General features: G+C 31.4%; 1 protein-coding gene across 5 annotated transcripts in view; it reads right to left on the reverse strand.

The window, feature by feature from the left end:
- Positions 1 to 25,427, reverse strand: part of LOC140448108 (pickpocket protein 28-like) — a 93,107-nt gene that overhangs the window by 14,502 nt on the left and 53,178 nt on the right. For all 5 annotated transcript variants that reach the window (XM_072541180.1, XM_072541177.1, XM_072541179.1 and 2 more), the window contains exons 3-6: positions 22,244 to 22,486; positions 17,371 to 17,470; positions 13,787 to 13,932; positions 5,443 to 5,638 (exon numbers count right to left, since the gene is read on the reverse strand). In XM_072541180.1, the coding sequence (XP_072397281.1) occupies positions 5,443 to 5,638; positions 13,787 to 13,932; positions 17,371 to 17,470; positions 22,244 to 22,486 (685 nt within the window). The remainder of the gene's footprint in view (positions 1 to 5,442; positions 5,639 to 13,786; positions 13,933 to 17,370; positions 17,471 to 22,243; positions 22,487 to 25,427) is intronic.

Here is a 25,427-nt window from a genome sequence, read left to right on the forward strand (position 1 = left end):
CGTAACTTTAACGAAAATAAAAGTAATGACATCTTTACTACTTTTTTTCTATTTCCTCTAGTTTTTGGGATATCCAGGAAAACATATCAAGTTGGGACAGCTGTACATGTTGTGTTCAAATATATTGAATAAAGTTTTTTAGGAAGAAAAGTTTTTAGCAGCTTAAAATGAACTTTTGGTGCACTCAATGTAGCCAAATGCTTGAGTGACTGTACTATTGGTAGATATACTGAAAATTCATTAATGTGACAGGAAGGCTTATCGGCCTGAACAATAAACTGACATTGTTCATGCCAATACCGAGTTTGTTATGAATGGAAAGCATCCAGATTAAACAGGGTTCAAGACTAGTAGAGCGTATTTTGTTAAATAAATTAAAGCTGACAAATTTACAATATTAATTTTAATTGGTGTTCTGATAGAATTATACGACTTTTTAACAAAATCCTGCTTATTCTAAAAAAATTAATACTCCAATAAAATTAGGTTACCTACTTCCAGGATTAATGGAAATTTAACAATATAATACGAGGTAGATTAAATTTTGAAGCACAAAACAATCAACAATGATAACCAAAATCTAATAATGGATTTTATCAATTCGGTAATAATTAGTGATTATATATACAGGGTGAGTTTTTAGTGTGACATTGGTCGATAATTCTCGAGGATATTCTCCAGGATTGGAAAATATGAAGAATTCTACAAGGTGAATAATAATTACTCCAGGATTAGAAAATATGAAGAATTCTTTAGGGTGAGGAATAATTACGTAGTAAAGAACACCCTGTAAGGTCAGTAGGGGTAATGGGGGACACTTACCTCAATTTCAAATATACAGTATACTCCCTCTATAACGAACACGGTTATTACGAGTTTTCGCTTATAACGAGGTACATTAGATGTCCCGTGAAATTTTTATTGAACTATAACCCCCTATACCGAGGCAAATTTGGTTATAACGAGAGAAAATAAGATCGAAAAACGTGTTTTTTTTACTTTTTTGGCCCGGCTGTGGCCATAAATAAATACCTTTTTAAATGGCCTGGCAATAAATTTAACTGCCGCTTGCAATAAACTTCTTTACAATAAATACTGGACAATTTAAAGCAGTCAAAAATGACAGACTTTTTCCAATTACCAAAGCAATAGTTTCTATTATCCTTGAAAATACACTTTATACATTATGTAGTTGGAAAAAAATTTAAGCACAGATTTTTTGTTTCAACGTATATCATTGACAATAAAAGTAAACAACTCTTTTTTGTTTTAATGTATTGCATTGACAATGAGAGTAGACAACTTTTTTTCAAAAACGGCTCAAACAATATTTATTAGCATCTTATATTGCTCCGAATGGCATCAATATAGGAAGCTAATGTTTTAGAAAACTACATATTCATATGTATGCACAATTGTTGTCTGATATAACGAGATCGGCTTATAACGAGGTAATTAGTCTGCCATTTCAGTTCTCGTTATAGAGGGAGTCTACTGTATTAAGATATTTTGGGAACAATTAGTGTGATTAAATTTTTCGTATATTTTTATGTGATCGTGGAGAGATAATCCTTCAAGAAATTATGACTTTGAACATATATTTGTGTAAACCAAGTACTCTATAATTTTTTTTAAATCTTAAGTCAAATGTCCACATTTGCCCCAATGTACGGGGTAAATGAAGACTGCCATTTTTTCCTAATTTAACTCACCTATAAAATAAAATGGGTAAATGAAGACAAAAGCTGATCATTTAATGCATATAAAAAAATATTAAAAACGATAATTTCTCTTACTAGTTTATTGAGAAATTAAACGGTACACTGTCAACTAAGTGATTAACTAAATTTAAAACGAACAAATTCAATAAAAACAATATTATTTGTGAGAAATCTTCGACTCTTTCCAGGCTTGTTCAATGTCCTTAATAGAACGGTATAATGTTACGGGATTTTTGCCTTCTGGAAATACCTCCATTATAATTGATTCTACTGCTACCTTCTCAATCTTCAGATGCATTGGCAATATAAAGGTACTTCCTAGTTGATCTAAAAATGTCATTTTCACTTCCTTATCGAAAACAATTTCCGATACCAGACCAACGTACCATGTTTTCGAAGTGGTTACTGTAAAATAACGATTAAGTAAATCTTGGCAACTATCATTGCAGCCTGATAGTTGGGAAATATTACTAGTGGATGGCTTATCTGTTGCCATTTGTTCTTCTCGCTGCGCTTTTTCTCGCCTTTATTCAATCGTATTTTTTTCGACGAACTAACATCTTCTAAAAAATTTCCAGGCGTATCATCGTCGGTATCATAATTCAAGCTTATATCGCTATCGCTCTGTCTCATATTCTCTTGCATTTCTTTTTCCAAATTTTCGTTGGTATCAGATTCGCTTTCCGGAATATTTTTCTTTAGAACCTTTTTCTTTGTTCTAGTTTGTGTAGTTTTATTTTCTTTGCCTGTTTTCCGTTTTGTAACTTTACTTTTTCTTCTTTCTTCTTCTTGACGCAGTCGTTCTAAAACCTCTTCGGAAGTTAAAACTTCTCCATATTAAAGTTGCTTAAGCCGTATTTGTCTTTCTTTGACTGGTGTTGGAGTAACCGAACTTTCTACATTCGTCTTTAATTTATTTACGAAGAAATCAATTACAGTGTGTTTAGCGATATTATCATTTGTTAATTCGCTTATGGAAACGTTGGAACCAGAAGTCATTTGACTGGTATCAGCATTTTCCGAACTTGTGGTTAATGTGTGCTCGGCAGTCATATGTTTTTTAATGGTAGATTTGTACCTAGCTAAAGCAACTTGGTCATAATCATCCTCTGGAAATTTACTTTGGTCCACTGGCAAAGAACCTGTACCAACAAATCCAGGAACGATGCTATCCGGAGTTAGATATTTTATCCATAACTCTTTGATGGCAATAGAAAAATCTTTTTTCGGCATTTTGTTCTTATTGATTGAACACCCAAACATTTTCTAATTTCTGTGAGAAATATTCTTTTCCATCCTGTTTTTAGAGGACTAAAAACAGAAAAATCTAGAGGCTGCAGTCTGTGTGTTAGATGGCTAGGAAGTCGAAATAAAATTATTTGGTTTTCTAGGGCAGCTTGTACAAGTCTTGCACTTATATGGCTTTTGTGTCCATCAAACATTAAGAGTGCTTTTTGAGTAGGCTCCACATTTGGCAGTGATCTTTTAACTTTTTTCACATGGGGTATAAACTGACCAACAAACCAATTAAAGAAGACTGGCTCTTCCATATATCCTTTAGGAGTGGCCGAATATGTGGTCCCCGGAAAATCTAAACCACTTCCAGTCCATCTTGGTAAGACTGCACTTCCTTGAAAAATTATGTGAGGTGGTAAATAAGAACCATCAGCGCTAATGCAACAGTTGATTGATATATTTTCACGACCTGTGCCAGGAATGCGTTGATAAAGCGCTTTATTTTTTTGGCCAATACCCTTAATTTTGGAGGGATCCGTACAAAATCCAGACTAGTCGGAGTTGAAGAAAAGCTCGGGCATTTGATCAAATAAATTTTCATTTACAATTTGTTGTAATTTATTGTAATGGTCTGCTACAACAAAAGGATCATAAGACAGGGCCCTTTTATTTTGCAAACTTTGTGGTTTCTTTAATGATAATCGAGGATGTCGATTCATAAAATTCTTATACGAATCTTGGCCGGGTTTATTTTGCTTGAAAGGCGTGGAAATGTTTGAATCTTGACAATAACTTTGAACGAAAGATAATAATTCTTCCTTATCCATGGGATAACCAAAGTCGGCTCTCGTTAAAATTAGCTGTTCTAGTTGACCCTCAGCTTCTTTTGAAAGAGCATTATGCCGACCAGCGCCGAGAGATTCCAGTGAAGTTTCTCTTCCATTTATTCGGTTAAATATAACGCTTCTTGGAACTCCATAATATTCTGCAGCAGAGAGATAAGTACGGTTGTGGCTTTTGACGTCGTTTACGGCAGCTTTTACGTTTTCTTCCGTGTAGGTTTTCTCTGATCTTTTTTAATATATTTTCTTACCATATTGCAATTTATTTTAACCTGTAACGAAAAAATGAGTATCAACTAGAAACCAAGTCTCTGTATAATAGTAATTAGGGGTAATTGGGGACGCGTCCGCAATTGCCCCAAAAATTCTGTCTTCATTTACCTCTGGTACATATTATTTTGGGGTAATTGTGGATACACAAAATAAACATCTCAATGATTTGCAGTTAAATCAAGTATTAAAAAAATGTTCTACCTAATCAATTAAAGTCAACTGTGATGAGAAACATTCAATATTTTAAATATTTTTAAGCTAAAAATACTTACCGTAACAGCCGACCAAACCGATACACCAAATATTTTATAGGTTAACTTTCAGTGTCAGGTGCGTTAAAATAACAGCTTTTTATTGTGAGTTCGTAGATTGCTGATAGATGTCACCTAAGTATATAAGGGAGATACAAAGACAAATTCCTTGTGCAAAATGCCCCCGATCCTATATAGGCCAAACAAATCGTAGAATCCAAAATCAAATTTATAAGCATCTATTATAATAGCTCTAGGTCAACACCATCTTCATACAGGTAACAAAATTGATTTTTAAAACTGCGGAACCATAGCCCTATCCGCTTCTATAAACCAAGAATTATTCGGTAAGCCATAAAAACTGAAAAAAGGCCAAATTGTCTCAATATTAGATATGACGGCATACGGATACCTTCAACATGAAGACCTCTCGTAAAGAAAATACCTCCACCGGAAAGACGTCACCATCGACGGTATAAATGACCGTCTTCTGTTCCCAGTATCAGAAATTCATTGGTTAGTGTAATCGTTAGTGATTAGTGTAGTAGTGTCTGGGGGCTCGTAAGTCTGAGACCTCGGAAGCCCTGAAGAAGACATCAAAGAGGATGTCGAATGATAATCGTCAGTGCAATATTGTTAGTTCAGGCGTATATCTTTCTACAAGAATAAAAATTATAAATAGCTTCCGCTAATTCAGGCGGTATTTGACAATGTTTTGTTAATTTTTCCATTACAGTATAAAGATTCACTTTACTATACGCACATTCAATGTCTAGATATATTGTAGATAAATATGGATTGTAGGAAAATGTATTTTGATTCCCCAAGAATGCTTTATTTGAAGATCATTTGGTTGATTTCATGAAATCAAGTTTAATAAAAAGATTAATGACAGCATACCATTAACTTTTTACTACATTTATGACACAAAACGTGGATTTTCCTTTACTTACAAATTAAACATATATATTTTTTTTATTTTCGTCTTCCATAATAATAAACAAAATACTTCTGCGTTTTGTTAAGGAATTTTTTCTGACTGGATAAAAAGAAAACTATTAGTAGACACAGATTATAATAAATAATTTACATTAAAAAAGAAGTTGGAAGTATACTTACGCGATAACCAGACTCGTCTAGAGCGCACTCATATTCTACATCCGATTTTTTTGTTTTAAGGACAATATATAACGCATTCTTCAGTCCAACTCTCAGAGCTCTTCTGGGATACATTGTAACTTCTCTTTTGGTATATCCACTTTCAACATTCCAGTTATGCGATAGAGGGGAATTATGAAAGTCCTCAAATACTACTCTAAAAATGTATTAATTAATAAAAATAATTTTATTTACAATAATATAAATTGAATTTTTTTTATAACAATAATGATAGAGTTACGCCAGCTCTTGCTACGCTCCTGATCAAACCTTACACAGCTCTACGACTGTTCGGATGTCGAGAGAACTCTATCGGGTTCTTGAAACGTTTCGAAGAATGAGGTGACTATAATATAAGGGGAATTAGATATGGGATGGGATATTTAAATAAATTCTGTGATTAATGACTATGAGACTTACTTCGGAAATTGGAAGATAGATAATTAAGTTCTGTCATGAAAAAGGGTGACTTGGTACAACCACTGAAGGACGCCCTAGAAGAAGTTTAAGTATCTAGAGGGTCAAGTAGCTAGATGGATTGAGTGACTTTAGGGATGAGATTTTAAAATTGAGCATCGGGACCAATTAACCACAGGAACGCTGATTCTTTCTCTAGAAGGCCGCGCCCAGTAGATTATACCCACTGCAACTAGAGAGAATCCAAGGAAGCAGCAGATCTTTAACCATATTCACTAGAGATGGAAAGACATTACTTAAAAAGATATTATTTATTAAAGATGAAATTATACTTATAACCCGTTTTTCTAAATTATTCGGCAGTATATATGTATTATATTATTATTATTATAGTTATTACAATCTATAAATAACATCAATTCGGTATCCACTTCATTGTAGAAAAATTACATTCACAAACCAACCAATTTACATATAAAATAACGATATAAATTATTTAAACAGTCTATAAATATTAATAATGTGATATTATTCGATGATTATGTATGCAAACTTTATATGAGTGAATGATATATCTAATGTAATGTTTAATATTCGTATGGATTTTGCCAATATTGTTATCGGCAAAACTCACTGTACCTAATAGAAAAATTCACTATTCCAAGTTACGTAGGGTCAAAATCGTTGTGTTCTGTGGGAGCTCTTTTCTTGTTATCGAGTCCTAGGTGACTTAATATGTTTAAGTTTCTCAAACAACGTTTTTTGGTGAATCTAAATGTCAAAAGCATTAATGTTTTTTTGTATTATAGTATTATAAAAGGAATATAAAACGTAACTTAAATATATACAAACAAAAACACATATTCAACAGAAAAACATTTATGGCAAAGTTATGGTAAGCAGTTCAGTGGATGTTCTGCAATAAGTCATATATTCTTCTAAGCAGTAAAAACAATGTTTTAGAAGATATTTTTTATAACTTTATCGAAACTATGATTATATATATATATATATATATATATATATATATATATATATATATATATATATATATATATATATACTTTATCGAATACTTTTTGGTAAAACATTGTAATATTTATAATTAAGACATTTTTTTTTTCTGAAAGACTTAATCTACAACGATTCGTTCGTAGGTGGTGACAGTTTCGCGTATTGTGAACATGGACCTCAGACTGCTTTATTAAATAAGCACGTTTTCTGTGAATTTCAGTTAGAACTTGAAATATCAACAGAGTAATATATATTATAGAGTAATTATTTTACTTAAAATTGGAATAAAATTGTTGTTTGATAACTTTTTCAATCACTTTCCCAAAAGTAGAAACAATGCTTATGGATCTGTAATTGTCTTGAGAAATCACCTTTTTTGTAGATTGGTAGTACTTTTAAGTATTTTAGTACTTCTGGAAATACTCACAGTTGATAGAATTAAATTAGTAAGATGAGTGAAAGGTGTTAAAACTATTTGGTAAGTTTCTTTTAAAATTTTGCTATTAATTTCGTGAACGTCCCTAAAATTAGAATTACTAAGAGACTTTATTATTTGAGAGACCTCTTCTTCTAGAACGGGACGAAAAAAAAAGGTCTTGCTTGGAGAAGGATCATTTCTATAATTGAAGAGGACATCGTTACTAATAGTGGGAAGATGTGGATGGGATATTCTCTGCAAATGTAGTAAAAAATGGATTTATTTCGTCTCTAGGTAGATCAGGTTGTACCGAACTGGATCTTGTGTTGTTTCTTTCAAAATTTACTATTTTCCAGAAGTCTTTAGGTTTAATATTGGAATTAGTAATAAAATTACACTAAGCTGACTTAAGCAATTTTTGTATTGCCGATTATATTCAAATTTTTGTTGTTCATATACTTTGAACAAATCGGGATCCTTAGTGGCATCTGCAATGTGTTTAATAAAAGAAATATTAGATCTGTAAGACCTTAATTCATTATTAATCCGTTGCACGGGTGTTTTTTTAGCAGTTTGTCGTACTTTTTTTTTAAAGGGAAATGCTTTAATATTAAATTGTTATAAGTTTCTGTAAGAAAGACTGTCAAAAAAAAACAGGATCATTATTAATATCAAAAAAAAATCCATGTTTGTACTAGCTAGTGCACGTTTATGCTTCTGTTAACCAGAAGAAGTAACAAACCGTTGAAATGTTTGATTAGTGTCAACAATTTTATGCTCAGAACAATAAATAAAACTTAACTAATGGACTGGGATGTGATTCTAATATAATCGTTTATAGTTACTTTTAGACCCAAATTTGTTTGTTGTATGATCTCAATAAATATATTAACCTGGACTAAGCTGTTTTGATATTCTCTGGGAGGCTCATCAGAATGATACCACTAGCTGACATACTAAACCAAAAACTAAACAAGAAACTCGAACTACACAAAAAGCAAATAAGTTATTAATTATTAATAGGACCTCAAGGTCAATAAACAAAACAAAATTATTATAGTCGCTTATTCAAACTTACTGCAAGCAACCGAAGCCTTGCATCAATTTGAAATGGTTAAGGAATTCAATTATTTTGGATCATACATTAGTGATGCAGGCTCTTGTAAAGACTAAATAGTTAGAAGAATAGGAATGGCCAAAAAAGTTAACTATTTAAACTGTCTCTATGCCTCTATTTGTCCGAAGAACACCAAAAGGATTGTACGTGCCTTAATTTTCTAATATTCAGTTCTTCTTCTTAGGGTGCTTGTCCGTTCCGAACGTTGGCAATCATTCTGGCTATGATGACTTTGTTGGTTACTATACGGAATATATATATATATATATATATGTTACGGAATATATATATATATATATATATATATATATACATTGAGAAAAGGAGTACGACCGTCAATCCAATATAAATTAAGGTACATTCAAAGAGTGGTGGGTTTTTCGGTCAAAGTGGAGAAATAAAAGATAAAGAAGGTGGCTATCTCATCTATTTATTGAAGACGTTTCGCTTTTTAATCAAAAAGCATCATCAGTTCATCTAAAAAGAACAATATGAAAAACCAAACATCCATAGAAAAGTTGTTATAAGTGTGTTACCTTAAAAAGATATGTAGAAGTCAATGATATTAAATATTGTGTAAAGAAGCTTATGAAAATGGACATTATAAGATTATGTTGTATAAACAATTAATTGAAACCAAATACAGTTTACAAATTCACTCAAACTTAGCACAGCAAAAGAACATGTGGTAATTGTACATGTATATAAAAAATATGTAAAAAACTAAAGTAAAAAACATTAATTTTCAGAGAACTAAAAAGATTATAAGATACACTTCCAACAGTATATTATTAATTAAATTTGATTTTAACATTGGGTAACATTATTAACTAATAATATATTAACTAATAATGTTACCCAAAGTTAAAATCAAATTTAATTAATAATATACTGTTGGAAGTGTATCTTATGATCTTTTTATTTCTCCGAAAATTAAAGTTTTTTACTTAAGTTTTTTACATATTTTTTTTATACATGTACAATTACCACATGTTCTTTTGCTGTGCTAAGTTTGAGTGAATTTGTAAACTGTATTTGGTTTCAATTAATTGTTTATACAACATAATCTTATAATGTCCATTTAATAAGCTTCTTTACATATTTAATATCATTGACTGCTACATATCTTTTTAAGGTAACACACTTATAACAACTTTTCTATGGATGTTTGGTTTTTCATATTGTTCTTTTTAGATGAACTGATGATGCTTCTTGATTAAGAAGCGAAACATCTTCAATAAATAGATGAAGTAGCTTCTCTTTTATTTCTCCACTTTGACCGAAAAACCAACCACTCTTCGAGTGTTCCTTAGTCTATATATATATATATATATATATATATATATATATATATATATATATATATATATATATATATATATATATATGTTGAGGTCCTTCTATACCATGCTCTCAGGTTAGCATGCCAGGATATTCTTCTTCGTCCTGGGACCCTTTTTTCTTCAATTTTAGCTTGCAAAATGCATTGGAGTAGCTATGTCTGCCTTGATTTCTCATTATATGTTCCAAGTACTGCAGCTTATGGCCCTTCACGATGTTGACCAAATCCGCGGTTGTGTTCATCCCCCCTAGTACTTCTTCATTGGTGACTTTGTCTGTCCACGGTATCTTCAGAATCCTTATGTATAACCATAGCTTAAAAGCCTGAAGTTTTGATAGAGTTTTCGCCTTTAATGTCCACGTTTCTACTTCGTATAGAAGCACTGAGTACACGTAACATTTAAGTAGCGGTTTTTTTGTTTCTAGGGTGAGGTCATGGATCTTGAACACAGAGCTCATAGTCAAGAATACACTTTTTGCCTTTCCGATGCGACATTTAATCTCTTGGTTATTGTCCCATGACTCATTGATTATAGTTCCCAAGTAGTTGTACTGTGAGACACGTTCATGTCTCCAATCCTCCAAAGATAAACAGTTAGACTCGATTCTTTTCTATTTGTCTCTCGTAAGATTAAAGTTTTTCGGTGGTGTTGCAAGAGGAAGTAGTGATAATCTTAAAAGACTTAATTTTGGGAAACGTTGAAGATCGCGGAGGTAGAGGTTGCTCACCTATTTGATCGACAGATCAACTGCAGAAAAAATTCTCCAGGTCCATGAGAACAGTCCAGGATGGAAGCTCATTTATAGAGATGAGGACACTTAATATTGAGGAAACGACTAGAGAGAAAAAAATAAGTAAAAGATTTTAGGTAACATTCCAATATTTCGTTTAATAATTCCAAAGGATTTAAATTAAACAAAAAGACCTAAAATAAACTATACAATATTATTGTCTGTCAGTTATAATGAGAAACGCACCACTTCGACTACTTAATGGAAAGAAATACCTCAACAATAAACAAATTAAAATGTAACATGTAACAGTAATATTCTATAGATGATTTACATGGCTCTGAACCAACTTGTTTGAGTAGAAACTAGCTCTCTAATTTTCGAGACCTCCTTTATATTGAAGTTTCATTAAGCTAATGACGCGATAGTCTTCGGAGCGTTAGCAGTTTGTGGGATCAATACGAAAGTTTACTGCAACCACTTGTGGAAATTATTGGTAAATAAAGGGGCTCAAACTACGTTCACAAGATTTTCATGCAGTTTATTACGTCGATGTTAATTACATTAAGCAACTTAATATGCTGCTACTAAATTGATAACATAAAATCTAATGTACGGAATTTATCTACCTAATTTCGTTTTACACAGTTTATTTGCTTTACACGTTGTGTTTGGTTTATTCGTATACATTTACAGTCGGACAGGTTTGCCTAATTAGGGGCATAATACGGGCACGTGGGAGGTTTTCAAAATGAAAAAAAATTAATATGTAAGTAAAATTCAGAAATTATCGCTCGAGTTCTACAGTTTCGGTATAACATCAAACGTAATTTAAACAGGACAGGCATAATATATTTAACTTATTTTAAAAATTATCTGCTCCAGTCGTGAGAGATTTGACTTCTAAAAATCATACCAACAAGCTGAGTTTTACTAAGAATGTCAATTTTTTGAAGATATGGTAATACTAATTGCTTCACCAACTCCATTATGTTAGCATTTCCGTACTTTCTTGTTGATGGGATTGAATCATAACATGCGAATTAACAGCAGCTATATCAATGATGCGGTAAAAAAGATTATAATAAGCTATTATTTCTGGTTTTCCAGCAATCTGATGCGTGCTTATTGAACGGTGCGTTCAATAAATAAGTACAACAGCCTTTGATTTTGTTGGAACATGGAAAATCAGGGTTAAACTTTTCGTAACTCCGTAAGAAGTCGAATTTACTTCCCTGCATGGGTATGGCTGGATTTCCGAAGGGATTTCCCGTTTATTTTTCTTAAGGGTTAACATACGTTAACTTCTTTACTTATAACTGTTTTACTAATTCTGTAGAACTAAACCAATTATTGGCTGGGATATTACGGTTGGTTCCGTAAGCTAGCCGAAGAACAGATTGAGTTGGTTTACTAATCTTCTTTTCTTTCTCAGATATCCCTGCTCTGTCAGTGTCCTTGCCTCCATATATAAAGGCATTGAATAAGTAACTTTTTCGTCCATCAGTCAGGCACATTATTTTATTGCCATATTTCACAGGCTTATTAGGCTTATCCATTTTAAACCTACACCTTCCCCTAAAGCCGACCAACATTTTATCAATACAAACACATATGCCTAAGGAATACAACTTTTGACAATTTGATAGAAATATATCATGGATTTATATATCATTATTTATGCATATCATATATTTATATATATATATATATATATATATATATATATATATATATATATATATCATATATATAGATATCATATCCTACGAATATCATGGATTTAAAGAATGTCAAACGTGGAAGTAACTAGAAGGATAGGAAATGAGGCGGACATAATATTAACTATCAAAAGACGAAAACTTAAGTACTTAGGACATGTGATGAGAGGGCAAAAATACGCATTATTACAACTTATTATGCAAAGCAAAATCCGAGGAAAGCGAAATGTAGGAAGAAGAAGAATATCCTGGCTTAAGAACTTAAAGTTTGAATGCAGTAATGCAGAACTTTTTAGAGCGGCAGTCAACAGAGTCCGCATAGCCATGATGATTTCCAACCTTCGATAGAAGGTAAAGAAGAAGATATCAAATATGTCACTTGTAGCTGCTGTTGGATCTATCTTTCTTCTTTCCTCTCTATCTAGAGGGTTATCAAAACGTAAACATTTTAAAAATATTGCAAATGTTTCTTTTGACATAATATATCTGAGTATACCTCTATCAGTGCCATCTGTAGCAAATATAGAGTTTAAATCTTCGTCATTTTATTTCAAAGCTGATGTGTATAAAAGCAATCCCAAAAGGGCTTTAAATTCTGTTTTATTAATTTTATTTAGATCTTCTCTCTCCATTATTTTATAGTTTTCACGAATTGCACGTAATTTATTATTTGTCCATTAAGTATTTCTTGTACTATATCCTCGGAAATAAGAGAAGTAAAAAAAAGTGATGAAGTTTCGTTTCTTACAGCTTTGGACCGAACAGCTGGTAATTTTTTTACAATACTGTGTAATGGAGTTCTTACATTTTTGAGGGTTCTGTAGTAGACCACTTTTTGACGTAAAAATATGTAGCATATGAATCATATTCGTCTTTAGAACCTTCCGATATCTCACTTCCGGTGTCATGTTGAAGATCAATACCTACTTCTTCGCTCGCATCGTCAATATCACTATCATTCAAATATTCTGAATAAATAGGTACTTTGTCAGCTCATTGAGCTAGAATAACCGCTAAATCACCATCTGAATGTTTTACACTATTGCGAGTAAATTTAGAACAACTGGTTGAATTTGCTGCCATACTAATAGCGAAAGAATACCTCTTCCTCCTCTATCCTTTATCCTTCGTAAGGATGTGGTGACGTTATGGTATTTGACAAATGGTTGCTATCAATTGAAATATTAATTTAAATCTTTAAGAAATATTAATAAATAGCCAGGATTTAATATTCTACATAAAAGTCAGTATGCTAAGATATGACGAACAACTCTTAAAAGTGAATGATAACTAACCTTCCAGATAAACCCTTCCATCGCAGTCTGTAGAAAATAGAAATAGATATATACCAAGGATGATCGAGTAATTATATGGAAGTGGACATGAGTAGGATTCGCGAGACAAATTATTAATGGAGAGCAATGACTGGCGAAACAGATCGTGGACGCTTAATTAGAGCTGTAGTACCAATGATAATGAAAGTATAAATTTATAACTTATTAACTAATGTATAAAATAATAATAAAAACTTACAGTAAGACTTACTCGTTGTTATCATTAAAAATGTCATGTTTATCGAGAATATTAAATGAATAACAAATGCCTTCCTCAGTAATAATCGGTGTAAATATCTCGCTACAATTTTCTACCACTCCAAGGTAATAGCAATAGGTAAAAAGTTCTGTCCTGCTCTGCAAAAAATACAAATTAAAAAATTTTAAAAATTAAAACATATAATATTATGTTTTATATAGAACTAGACTTCCAAGAGCTAAGATATTAGATAGTGAATCTGTTTTACTATTGAGTTAAAAGTATATTTTGCTATATAATAAATATATTAAGTGAGGAACAAAGCCAACAAAGATTTAGAAATTCCATTGTAAGCGGTAACTTTTCCAGGAGCAGATCCAGTTTCCTCAGAGCATAACCTCCTTGTCTCAAAAATGAAACTGGGGGTAAAAAAGATAATAAAATCCAAAAGTTCTAAGGTGAGTCCTCAGTTACTCAAGATAAATGCAATCCGCGCTGAGGCTTCAACTCATATCAATCAAGAAATGAAAAAATTAACATCAGAAATGAAAAACACTGACAATGTTTTATGTGGAGCAAAATCAAAGATTCTGTTGTAAAAACACAGAAAGAAACTCTACAAAAGAAAACAGAAAGCCGAAAACTTGGATGACTCAATAACTACTGGAAATCATGGAACAAAAAAGAAAATATAGAAACAAAAACTCAAATGAGTGCAGAGAAAAACATAAATTAATAAGAAACAAAATAAAAGAGGCTAAGGAAAAGTGGATGATGGAAACATGCATCGAAGAGGAACAATTGCAGAAAAGGCATGATCAATATAATTTACATAAAAAAGTGAAAGAATTATCTGGAAAATCACGAACAAATACACCTAGCCGATTAATTGACAAAAACAATAAACCTATTAATAACCCAATTGAAATAAATCAAGTATGGACTAAATATATTGAAAATCTTTTCATGGGCACAATAACGGAATAACACAAATTCATAACGAGGAAGCTCCAATAATATTAAAATCTGAAGTCCAACATGCTATAAACAACTCCAAATCTGCCAGAGCCCCTGGGCCAGATGCAGTTCATATCGAGCTGATTAAACTTATAGACGAAGACAATTTAAGTGCAATAACTATACTGTTTAACAACATATACAAATCTGGTGAGATACCTACAGACTGGCTGCTATCGACCTTTGTTCCGCTACCAAAAACCAAGAACCCCAAATACTGTAATAAATATAGATTAATCAGCTTAATGTCACACTTATTAAAAACATTTTTAAAGATTATACAGGCAAGAATATTCAGAAAGTGCGAAGCGGATATGAGAATAGACAGTTTGGCTTTCGTAACGGCTTCGGAACAGTAGAAACTCTGTATAGTTTCACAACTCTTGTCCAAAAATGTCGAGACCAACAAAAAGATCTTTTCGTTGCGTTTGTAGGCTATGAGAAAGCTTTCGACAAAGTTAAACATAACATTCTCATGGAATGTCGAAAGAGAAAAGGACTCGACAAAAATGACAATAACATAGTGAGAAATCTCTATTGAAACCAACAGGCTAGGGTAACATTAGATGGAAATAACACGGATACGCAACAGATAAGTAGAGGAGTGAGACAGGGCTGTGTACTTTCACCATTACTATTTAATATATATTCCAAAGAGTTATTTACGCAGGCACTTGAAAACTGTACAGAAGGGATCAAGATAAATGGTGAAAATATAAATAACATCCGTTATGCTGACGATACAGTCATTATCGCTGAAAGTGAGACAGACCTGCAGACGTTACTAAATACAAGTTGTGATACTGGGGAACAGTTTGGTTTAACAATAAACATAAAGAGAATAAAAACCTTGGTTATCAGTAAGAGAGGCAAAGTCATTACATGGATCCAGATAAAAAATGAAGATATTGAGCAAGTGGACAAAATGAAATACTTAGGAGTCTGGATTACGGAAGATCTGAATCCGAAATCAGAAATTCGCTCAAGAATAGAGCAATTAAGATCAGCCTTTTCAAAGCAATCAGCAATCAAGATGAGGAAATTTCTGACTAACCAAAGACTCAATTTGCAAATCCGATATCGGATGGTAAAATGTTATATTTACTCTATTCTTCTTTATGGTGTCGAAGCCTGGACTGTTAATGTTGACTTAATGAGAAAACTGGAAGCTTTTGAGATGTGGTATTTTAGGAGAATTTTGAAGATATCATGGACCGATCATATTACGAACGAAATGGTGTTGCACAGAATGGGAAAAGACAGAGAACTTTTGACCAGCATTAAAAGGCGAAAGACAGCATATTTGGGGCACATACTTAGAAATGATAAGTACGAGTTGTTTCAGTTGATTATGACGGATAAAATCGAAGAAAAAAGGGGTCCCGGGTTAAACACACAGACGCTCTTAAGAAAAGTAGAAATAGAGACGAATTTGCAACGGTTATAGCCAACCTTCATTAGTAGAGATGGCACTATAAGAAGAAGATTGCGTATTACGCCGCTCTCTATAATGGTAATCTTAGTTTAATATGTGACACAAGGGGTTGTTGATCAGATCCAATATCTGCTTCTGGCAATGTATTGATTTTTTTGACGGCATTTTGGAGCCGCTTACTTACAAGTATATAATCTATTTGATTTCTTAAACACCCGAGTTTGCTGCCATCATCAAAAGGAGCTTTCAAAATATATAGTCGTGGCTTGGATAGTTTATACCAGGTGTTTGTAATGATCATGATCGTGATGATGAATATTAAGTATAAATTAATTACTTTCATCATTCTAGGTCTAGCTCGACCTCCTTCGGGGTCTACAGAGGGAAACTTTGCCAAAAACTTAGATTAGTTAGTAGATTAGTCAAATAGAGTAGTTTGTCCGCTGTATGAAGCACTGTTTAAAGCACCACATAGTCCTTCAATTAGATTGTCCCAATAGCTTACCATACCAGCATTTATAGAATGATAAACTAACTATTTAAACTGTGTATTTAAAAATACACGGCATGTTTACATGGTATCTCTTTTTCTACTTGGTTGCATGCATGAAGAGGCAAGAGAAGCACGATCTTTGCAACCAACCTTTTTCTTTATATACTGGCATTCAAAAGTCATGTCTCATTCGTCGATGTAATAAGCGTGCGATTATCGCCAGAGTAGATGTTTCGGGTATATTTTTACAAAATTAGACGTGTTTAACGTTCCACTTTATGGAATAACTGCCAGGAAATTGAAAAATTCCCTTCGCGTATTAAAAAAAATAATAAATTTAGAAAACTACATCAAAAATAATCATTATACACTTTATAATACAGTATCTATCATAATTCTCCATGAAAACACTTGTAGAATAAAGAAGCAATTTTTTATGATGAGCATATAATTATCGTATAGTATAAGCATAGTATTTTGCCTTGATTCTGTTTTATGGCATACCCCAATAAGGAGAAACCTATCACAGGGTTGACGGGGCACAAGCTTTCTGTATGAAAATTGCACTTATCCTTTTTGGGAATTACTTTACTATGTTTACTTTACTGGGTTTTTTATGTACATACAATATTATTTTTTAACTGTAATTACCTGTAATAGAAAATCATAAAATTCTGCATTGGATACATTAAATTTCTCTGTTGGTGGATAAAACTCGCAAATTTGTGATGCCATGCTTATGCCCTTCTTTCTGAAATTTGAATAAAAAGTGAGTTAATAATACTCTTTTGTTATATACATATATATATATATATATATATATATATATATATATATATATATATATATATATATATATATATATATATATATATATATATATATATATATATATATATCAACATGTATATATATATATATATATATATATATACATGTTGATACAGATTAATACAAAAAACATATACAGCGATCGAACTCCAAGAAATGATTATACCACGGATACATCTTTTCGTACTGCTAGTTTAATCTACTCCTACTCATTGCTTTGACAAAGTTATTACCGGGTAGTTAAAAATATTGGAGGATAAAAAAATAAATTGTGTGAGAAAGCTATTTTATATGTAATTTTGACACTGATATTAAATAAATAATATAGAACATTACATGACTTTAATTTTCTAAATATTCATTTTTGTATTACTCTCCCTTTTTTAATGAAAAAAAAGGACATTGAGCAAATAAAAAATAGTCGTTAGGTAATAAATGTGTAGATACAATACGTTAAATTTTGGATTAGATATTGCAAACTACATAAAGCGCTAAAATTGGCAGCATTGCCTCGTACGAGGTAAATTCTCCAATTCTTTCTGACAACTAGATTCCTAGACAGAAAACGAGAAAATCATTTAGTAACACATAACAACGCATGGGATATGCATCTCCGTCTGTCAATTTTTGTTTTCCTTACGTATACCCGGTTTATTTCTTATAACATAAACTCGATTAAAATACTTTATAAGACGGTGCATTTGTATCGGTTTTTAATAATGTGAACAATTTTTTGTGGTTGAATTAAAAATAAAAGCGCATTTGTCTTTTTAAACAAATGCGCTTTTATTTTTAATTCAACCACAAAAAATTGTTCACATTATTAAAAACCGATACAAATGCAAATAAAACAAAAAATATACTCTTATTGAAAATAAAAAATAATTCCTAATAAAATAAGAAATAATTCTTTATGTCCTACAGAAATGATTCAAATATTTGACCTTCTACGGCTGAACAGTATTTCAATCTGTCATAAAAACTTCTGCGGGCAGATGTAAAAGTTTCTGCTGTAACAAAATTGGAGACTCCCCTATTTTGGTTTTTTTATTCATCCAAATTTTGGGCTCTAGCCTCAGGATGGTCGTAGATGATGCTTTTTAAATGTCACCAAAAAAAGAACTCCATGGGTGTAAGATCTGTAGATCGCGCAGGCCACTTAATATTGCCTGTTCCACTGATAATTCGATTAGGGAAAGTATTGTTTAAGTACTCCCAAATTATTCGATTGTGAACTGAGCAGCCGTCTTGATGGAACCAAACATTTTTCAGATTTACATCAGGAAGATTGAGAATAACGGGAAGAACATGATTCTGTAATAAATCGAGGTATACCCTACTATTTAAGTTACCCTCAATAAAAACTATTATATTATATGGTTTCCTAAAATGCCAGTCTAGACTTTAACTTTTTGAGGACGTTGAGTTCGGTAAACAACACTTCTGTGCTGGTTTTCCCACGCGCAATACCTTGTAATGGAAGGATCGTGTCTCCTAACGAAACAGAAGATTCATTAGTAAATAAAATGTTTTTAATAAAATTGGGTTCATTAGTCTTCGCTATAAGAGTTTCACAAAACTTCATTCTTCGAAAGTAGTCGTCTGGATAAAGCTGCTTCGGTTTCGAATATTTAAAATTCTTGTAACCGTGCTTTTTCTATACTTTCGTTACAGTAACATTACTAACATCTAACTCTCTAGCAACGCTTATACTTGAACGTGTTGAATCTATCTCGTTTGTTGCACAAATTTGTGTATCCGGGTATTCTCTTTCCTCAATTTTTTCTGGTGACACTTCTTGAGCGTGACATTTTCTGCAATTTTTGATGCAATAACAACTTTTAAAAATTTTAACAATTTTATGAACTGACTGTACACAAGGAATTGGTCTCCCCTCAAAAAATACAGACAAAAAAATTTACACACTGTTGTCCAGCATTACCACCATAAAACAATTTTATTATTTAAATCTTTTCTGTGGGCGTATAAATAGACACGTTGTTTACAAAAATAAATTAAAAATCTACTCTCTTATGGCTTTAAAAAAATTTATTATTGGCGACGGGGCAACGGAGGTTCGTGGAAAGTCAACGGCGCGCAGCGTTGCCATTTATAGTGTGTATATCTAATTTAAAACTTAACGTACTGTAACTAAGAAATAAAAAGCATTTCTAGCTTTAAAATGTAAATAATGATTTGTATGAGAAATATTTCAGTAGATACTTTCTTCAACTCCTCGATAATTTGTATTTTCAGTTCTTCGATATAACCATAAATCTTTTTAAATTATTCATACAAAAAAAATAATTTGGAACTAAGTCGGTAGGAAGAGGTGATAATAAAAAACTTTTGTTCGTTGATCTTTTGCCAAGAAAGTATATTTATAAAAGAAATAACAAACTCAAAATTATTCGCAAAAACCGATTTCGGAGCATAGTTTTTAGCAAATTAAATAAACTCTATTCTTTTGCTAAGTGGAAAAAAACAGTCCTTTTCATAATTTAATTTTTCTCTTTCCCCACTTTTAATAAAAAACTTCATAACCTTTTCTACTAATGATAATAAAAGTAAAATTTTTAACAATAAATATTAATTTTATTAAATTATTATTTTATTAAACAAATTACTCGGCTAAATAAACAATTTACAAGTTAACTAATTTTTTTTTTATAATTTATACAACCAGGTACCACAAATTAAAAAATAACATTAATTTTCGTTGATTAGAACCGGAAATATTGCGACTTTTATAAATTATGGAGTTACAAATTTAGTTTTTTAAAAAGTGTAATCAAGAAGGTGCAAATCGCTTCGGTTTTAAACACTTCATGGTTAACAGATCATGGAGCAAATTTTTTTTGTCAAAAATTAAACTTTTAATGTTTTAAATCGTGCTTTTTAAATTTATTAATCTTTATAAAAAAAGCTCCGATGAATTTTTGAAAAACTCAGATTTTACGGTAGGCCATTGTATTTTTGTATTGGTGAAAGAGCCAACTTTTTTAATAAAAAAAGGAACTTCCTACATGTTGATACGTTTGAGTTACCTATTTTAAATGTTTTTAAGCTTAAAATCACAGTACTTTTGTACACCTACATCTCTTTACAATATTTAACATAAACTTTTTAACCGTTAAATGATTTAATATGGTAATACAAGCCTTTCTTTTTAATTTGGTGTGTTTAGAATTCTAGTAGACCAAATAATTTACGCATAATAACGTTGAAGAATAAATCTTTCTGCTATAAACAATTTCTATTTTGCAATAAATTCTCATGCCAAATTAAAGTATTTTGTGCATTTTTAGAAAAGTTAATAATAATTGAATAGCTTATTTAAGAAAGGCATCTTGTCACAAAATGTAAATTTTGGGAAACAACAAAAAAATTTTTAGTTTTATGAAGAACCATTTTTATACTTTTCTGATTTTTGAAACATATTAAGGACCTTAAAACTAAAAATAAATCATGTTAATTACACCTTTTAATGTTATTATTGTATTTTTTTTTATTATTGAAAATAGTTGACAAAGGGCCTTTCATAAACAAAAGTTTTGTTTTACGGGGAAAGTTTTGATTGATGGATGAATTTATACCGTGTTTATTTATAATTAATATTACTTTATTAAAACAGTTCTCAGACAATACAATTCGCTAAAATTGCCATTTTACATTTTTGCTTATTTTTTTATTGCAACCGTAGGCCATTGGGCAAGCTTATTGTAAAACCACTCGTGTCCTTGAGGGGTGTACTGCAAAAGTTTCTTCAGTCCATTAATTTTCTCTTGATGTATTGGTACCTTTGCTGCATGAGTTTTTCTTGCTAATCAGGAAGAGGGAGATGGCTCAGCGATACACAGTGGTTAAGATAATAAATTTTAATAACCTATAAAATCAGATACAACAACCCCTACTTTTTTAAATCTTTCGCAAGTAAATTCGTGATAGGAAATAGTAAACATGTTCTTTTTTGTTTTTCTTAGTTTTACTTTCCTTTAAAACAGTATTTTTCTTGTAAAATTTGGGCCACTAAGCTTGAAAGTCCAAAACATCTGCATTTTCCACTAAATCCACAGTCAACTTTCCCTGCTTTGTAGATGAAAGCGTTATTTCTGCTTTCCATAAATAAACAATAATTTTAAACGAAAATATCTAGTAAAGGAATAACAAGACATAAGGTTTTTCATGAGCAACAGATGTGGGAACATGTGGGTTATCATTTTCTGAGTTAAACAAAAATTTGAAAAAAAGTAACATGAAGCCTTTTATAAATAAGCGATTCAATTTGCAAAAAATCGATTTTGAAGTTATTTTTGCAGTAATTAAGCAACAAATTAACAAAAATAACTTTACGAATTCTCATTTTAAAGGATTGTCTACGCTTTTTCAGTAAAACTGTGATACTTTTCCATATAATTTCCGGTCTTCACCTTCAGTATTTAAAATCAAATAGTGATCCTAGACTGTTTACACATTGTTTATAAGTAAAAAATGACGTTTAATCTTTTGCATATTTTGTTTATTACATGTAATTATCACCAAATTTATCAAAAGCAGCTGTTAGATACCTGTATTAAAGAGTGTCTTGGGAAAATCGTTACTTTCCTGTAGAACTTTAGATAACATGTGTCTTACTAGTAAACCGAGTCAACAGCCTTTTTAAATTTATCGTTGGTTAAAAAAAACTACTTACTCGTTTTCTGTTATGGGTAAACCGTTGTATTTTCTTTCGAAAATATCTGTCAAATTTAGGTAATCCTGTGAGATTTTGGCTCTCGGACATATGGTGACAGCTGGAAAGGGTATTTTCTGCAATCGTGTTTCTTTCATAGAAAATGTTACTATGACTGGATAGTGAATATATTTATATATTATTTGGTAGATCATATAACTGCAAAAGCAAATACTTAGGCATATCGATATTACCCACCAAACTCTAAAAACAAGATAATCGTATTAATACTCTTACTATTATAATATATCACATAAGCAATGCATTACGGATTACCGAAAAAAAAGTTCCACAAGTAGAAGTAATAGATTTTCTAAAGAGCTATGAGTTATATCGACGTAGAACACAGTTGTACTAATCATCCTAAAAGTTTCAGCCGTTAAATTTCATTCTTTGGCTGTTTTAATTAATATTATTATAGTTTTACGAAGGGGATTGCTATAAAACTAGCCTTTGATAGAGAAAACAAGTTTTTTGGATTTAAATCGATTTATTTCTCAACTAAGTCCCCTTTTAGCCTTTTTATCCCATCCGAATGGTACTTTTGCGGCAAGATCTGGGGAATACGGTGGGTGTTCAACCAATTCATAGCCCAATTCGTGTAATTTTACCATGGCGACGGCTGATCGGTGAGCCCGTGCATTGTCTCAGGGGCGTTTTCGACGCAATTCGGCATCGAATCGATCCAATAATGCTGCGTAGTACTCACCATTGATTGTTATTCCTTTTTCCAAGTAGTCGATGTGGATGATGTCCTTTGCATCCCAGAAAACAGTCGCCATCACTTTGCCAGCCGAATGTGCACTCTTTGCCTTCTTCGGCGGCCCTTCGCCGCGTTTGCGCCACTATTTCAACTGTTCTTTGGTTTCCGGTGTGTAATAATGCACCCAGGTTTCATTAAAGGTGATAAATCGGCGAAAAAGATCCTTCGGATCGCGCCGTATTATCACCAAAAGCGTCTCCGAAGTGGTCACACGTTTTTGCATTTGATCGATTGTCGGCAAATGTGTGCAACCTCACCATCAACATTGTCTAGATCGGCTTTGATTTGCATATTCGTTTTACCCTTTTTGTGGAGGAACTTAATCACCGAACGATACTGGACTTTTTCCATTTCTCCGAAAACACAATATTTGCTTGATTTTGACGGCTATAAAAACCAAACTAATTGTTTTAAAACTTAAAATTTTGACATACGTCATGTCATAAATGGCAAATGTCAACACGAAACCAATTCGGTATCAAGTAGCGCCATTTATCAAAGGCTAGTTTAATATCAATATATCCTCGTAGTTTTAATTGTTTCTTTAGTGACTTTTATAGAGAATAATTTTTGAAAATATTTTGTGCAGTGAAATAATTTATTGAAAAGTAAGGTACCTATGTATTTATTTTATTACATGTTTAATAAATTAAAATTTGGTTTATGGCATTTTATACTTAAATAATAAAACGTAGTTTTTAAATGATAAATAAAATCTGATCAAAAAAATTATAGCTTTACCGAAGATGAAGTCTCTTTGTTAACTAATTTTTAATTTCTGTTTGTTATAGCAAAGACGTGGAAACGAGTAATTCCAGAAAAGTTATTGATAGATAAACTTTGTAAAACATATTCGAATTGATAAAATTCTAGCAGAAACATAATATATTAACGTTGCGATTACCACCTTATCATCCGAAGCTAAATCCTATTGAAAAATATGGGCATTGGTAAAAAACGAAGTTGCTGCCTGCAACGTAACTTTTGAATTGGATAATGTATGGAAATTAACCGAAAAAAAAATTTAATTCAAATTAAATTTTAAAAAAATTTTACTTTAGAAAATTGGTAAAACATTAGCGCTAATGTCACAAAAGTAGAAAATGAATATGTAGAAAGAGAACATATTATGGACACAGTGTCGGACTTAATCATAAATTTGGGAAAAGATACAAGTGACAGTCAAAATGAATTTTCGGTTGATGAAAACGATGACGACGTAGGTTTCAATCCATTTAAGTAGATAATATTAAACTGTTTTTACCAAAAACGAAATATTCATATAGAATGTAAAAATTTATATAGGTCTTAATAAATGTTTATAGCAGATTTTATATTAATTTAATTAAGTCCTAACTCCTAAATGATCTTTAATTGCCTCAAATTATGTTTTTCACGCACGTACAAGCTGTCTACAACTGATTTTATATATTTTTTAAAATTTTGTAATATGCTAATTTGCTGGTAATGGGGGCATTAGATTTAAATATTTAACAAATTAGTTAACTTTCAGATTTAGAATTAACCAGAAGTTTACATATATTTATTAGGTATATTAATTTTATAATTTTATATCTGATGTATGATCACAATTTTAATCCTCTTAATTGAATATCTCATTGTTTAAATTATATTCTTGTTATTTTTAACCCACTTCGCCTATGCTACCATAAAAAACCATAGTTGTGTCGGACTTTTTCAGTGTTCACTTTAACCTTTCAGTGCATCGTTGTCAGTTAGATCTACGCAATTATTTACATCATAGCTCTTTAGAAAATCCATTACTTTCTACTACTATCTACGTACCTAATTTAATTTATCTAGAACCATTGATATTATACCAAAAACAAGAATTGTTGAACTTTAAAAAAAACTATTTTTGTAAGCAAATATTGTGCGTCTGGTTAGTTCTGAAGGAAGTTAATAATTTTTTCTAGTAGTAACTAATTTTCTTTTAAGAAAATAGATTTATCAACTAGTAATCCTCAATATTTATGTTATTAAACATAAAATTTCAAAAAAAAACCAATAATAATTGCTTATATTTTTTTATTCCTATTTACGTTTGATGTTACAGTACAAAGTACAACACTGTGTTTATTATTTTTATAGATGTTTGGCAACGGATCTTTTAAAACACATGTTAGACGAAATAGCAGACAAAACAGACATATGCAAGTGACATCAAACGTGAATCATTTGCGGCAGCAATCACAATATAATTTTTATACAGCAGATATTTTGAGATGAATATTGTGTAAATCCGTCTATTGGAGTTTCAAGACGCGTAAATGTCATGTGAGCTGCCTACCGTTTAGGAGAGTTACAGCAACATAATGATAGCTGAGTTGGTATTAGATATTTAATAAATAAAAATTAACG

This window comes from Diabrotica undecimpunctata, chromosome 8 (assembly GCF_040954645.1).
Source record: "Diabrotica undecimpunctata isolate CICGRU chromosome 8, icDiaUnde3, whole genome shotgun sequence".
Taxonomy (NCBI): Eukaryota; Metazoa; Arthropoda; class Insecta; order Coleoptera; family Chrysomelidae; genus Diabrotica; species Diabrotica undecimpunctata.